Source organism: Cynoglossus semilaevis, chromosome Z, assembly GCF_000523025.1.
Source record: "Cynoglossus semilaevis isolate Cse_v1.0 chromosome Z, Cse_v1.0, whole genome shotgun sequence".
Taxonomy (NCBI): Eukaryota; Metazoa; Chordata; class Actinopteri; order Pleuronectiformes; family Cynoglossidae; genus Cynoglossus; species Cynoglossus semilaevis.
Genome location: NC_024328.1, coordinates 8,165,666 through 8,167,517, shown reverse-complemented (window position 1 = coordinate 8,167,517; position 1,852 = coordinate 8,165,666). Strand labels below are relative to the sequence as shown.

The following is a 1,852-nucleotide window of genomic DNA, read 5'->3' as shown; positions in this document are numbered from 1 at the left end:
GTGGGGGGATAGGGGACGGGAGCTTAAAAACCATTTAGTAAAGTCCATGAAGTGGAGTTTCTTAACCTTAATAATTAAAAAACAATTATAACACAGCAATGAACAATATTTGTAGCTTGAACAAATAATAATCAATTGTAGAAACACTCAACATGGGTCTGTTATGGAGTAGTTATATCTATTCCAGTGGTCCCCGACCTTTTTTGTTCCAAGGACTGCTCAGCCAGTACCACCCGTTACTACACACCGGTACCAAGGCAATGAGCTTTTTTTTTAAAGTAAAACATCTTTTAGATTATATTCTGTTAGTAGTAGAGTCTGAATTACCTGTTATTTTAAAATATTGCCAGATTACCTTTAAATAAAGACAGTAAATGGATATGACTGGATTTTCTTTGAATGAAATAAATAAGCAAGAATTTAGTACATTTTTTCCACCGCGGTGGGGAGGGGTCTGGACAGTCATCCAGTCCATCATAGACCCACATATCATAGAAACAAACATCCAATCAGTCTCACACTGATACCTGTGATTAAAATATTTGACCAATTAACCTAAATAATCTGCACGTTTTCTAAAACCAGAATACACATGTACACACTGAAATGCATTCTCAGACAACCGTGTTCTCCATATTAAGTATATTCATACCACATGTGGCAACCCCTGAAAGAGGGGGCAGAGCCGAAAGAAAAAGAAGAAAAGGAAGAACTTAAGTCACCTGCTACTTTCATTTCTATACTTAAAAGGATTTGTGTACACAAAGTCAAGTGGAGTCAAATCAGTTCTACTTGTTTTGCCCAAATTCACAAAATACATTTCAGCTCAATGATACTCAGAGTTTTATAAATGTAAATTAATAAACATGTATACAGGAAAGTAAAATAATATGTAATATTTAAAGTCATAATTAACTACGTTGGTTAAACGTAGAAACGTTGTTATACTGTACAAAAAGCAAACTATGTGAGTCCTGGTTCTGTGAGTGAACATCTCTCCAGTTACTTACTTCGTGTTGCTGCTCATCTCCGCAGGTGATGATACTGTTCGCTGACTGCTGGGCAGAGATCGGCTACAGATGACTGAAGTTGTTGCTGATTTTTTAGCTGAAACAGTTACACGTAGACAGGTCATCAATCTGTTGTCTGGACGTTTGTTGAAAACATTTTCACAGATTTTCAAAAACAAAATTTCCGACAGGAAGAAGAAAAATATATCCTGCCACATCTTGGATAGCATACCTCAGTCATGCCCCTGCTCACACAGGTATACACGCGTTTGAAGTTGGAATATACACAAAAACTTCCCTTGTGTTATGTCAACGTTTCCGGGCTCTTAACCAAACAACGGCGAATTTAATCATACGGAGCACTCTGTTCGACTTCCAAAATTATATGAGCGTTTGTTTGTTTGTTTGTTTGTTTGTTTGTTTGTTTTTCTTAAGTACAAAAAGTTCTTCTGTATTACAGGTTTCAAATCTCTTTCTCAGTGAGCGGTAAAAAAGAAAAAAAAACAAAGCAATCTCGGTTACGCACAGGACATTGTTTGCAACAAACTCTAAATTAATTAAAAACAATTACACTCCATAAAAGAATAATAACAATACATCTTATTTCATAGCCTCCTTTTGTAACACACGTCATGTCTTTTTTTAATATAAATATATAGACAACTTTGTCCCTTTCAGGATATAACTTAGAAGCGCATAAAGGTTTCTGGTAACTTACCGCTGTTTCTTGTAACTTTGTCCGCGACTCCTTGGCTCCTGTCACAAGTCCTGTGGTGGAGGTAAAAAAGTCTCCCTTTAAAGAGCGGCCAGGTTCGTCAGCAGCACTGTCATCACAGCATGAT

The 1,852-nt window shown here is 36.6% G+C and overlaps 1 protein-coding gene across 2 annotated transcripts in view; it reads right to left on the bottom strand.

Moving 5' to 3' along the window:
- The window catches only part of slc4a4a (solute carrier family 4 member 4a), a 39,555-nt gene extending 37,714 nt beyond the window's left edge, over window positions 1-1,841 (bottom strand). For both annotated transcript variants that reach the window (XM_025053289.1, XM_008336202.3), the window contains exons 1-2: window positions 1,729-1,841; window positions 1,011-1,107 (exon numbers count right to left, since the gene is read on the bottom strand). In XM_025053289.1, the coding sequence (XP_024909057.1) occupies window positions 1,011-1,027 (17 nt within the window). In that variant the 5' untranslated portion in view covers window positions 1,028-1,107; window positions 1,729-1,841. The remainder of the gene's footprint in view (window positions 1-1,010; window positions 1,108-1,728) is intronic.
- Between the last annotated feature and the right edge of the window lie 11 nt (window positions 1,842-1,852).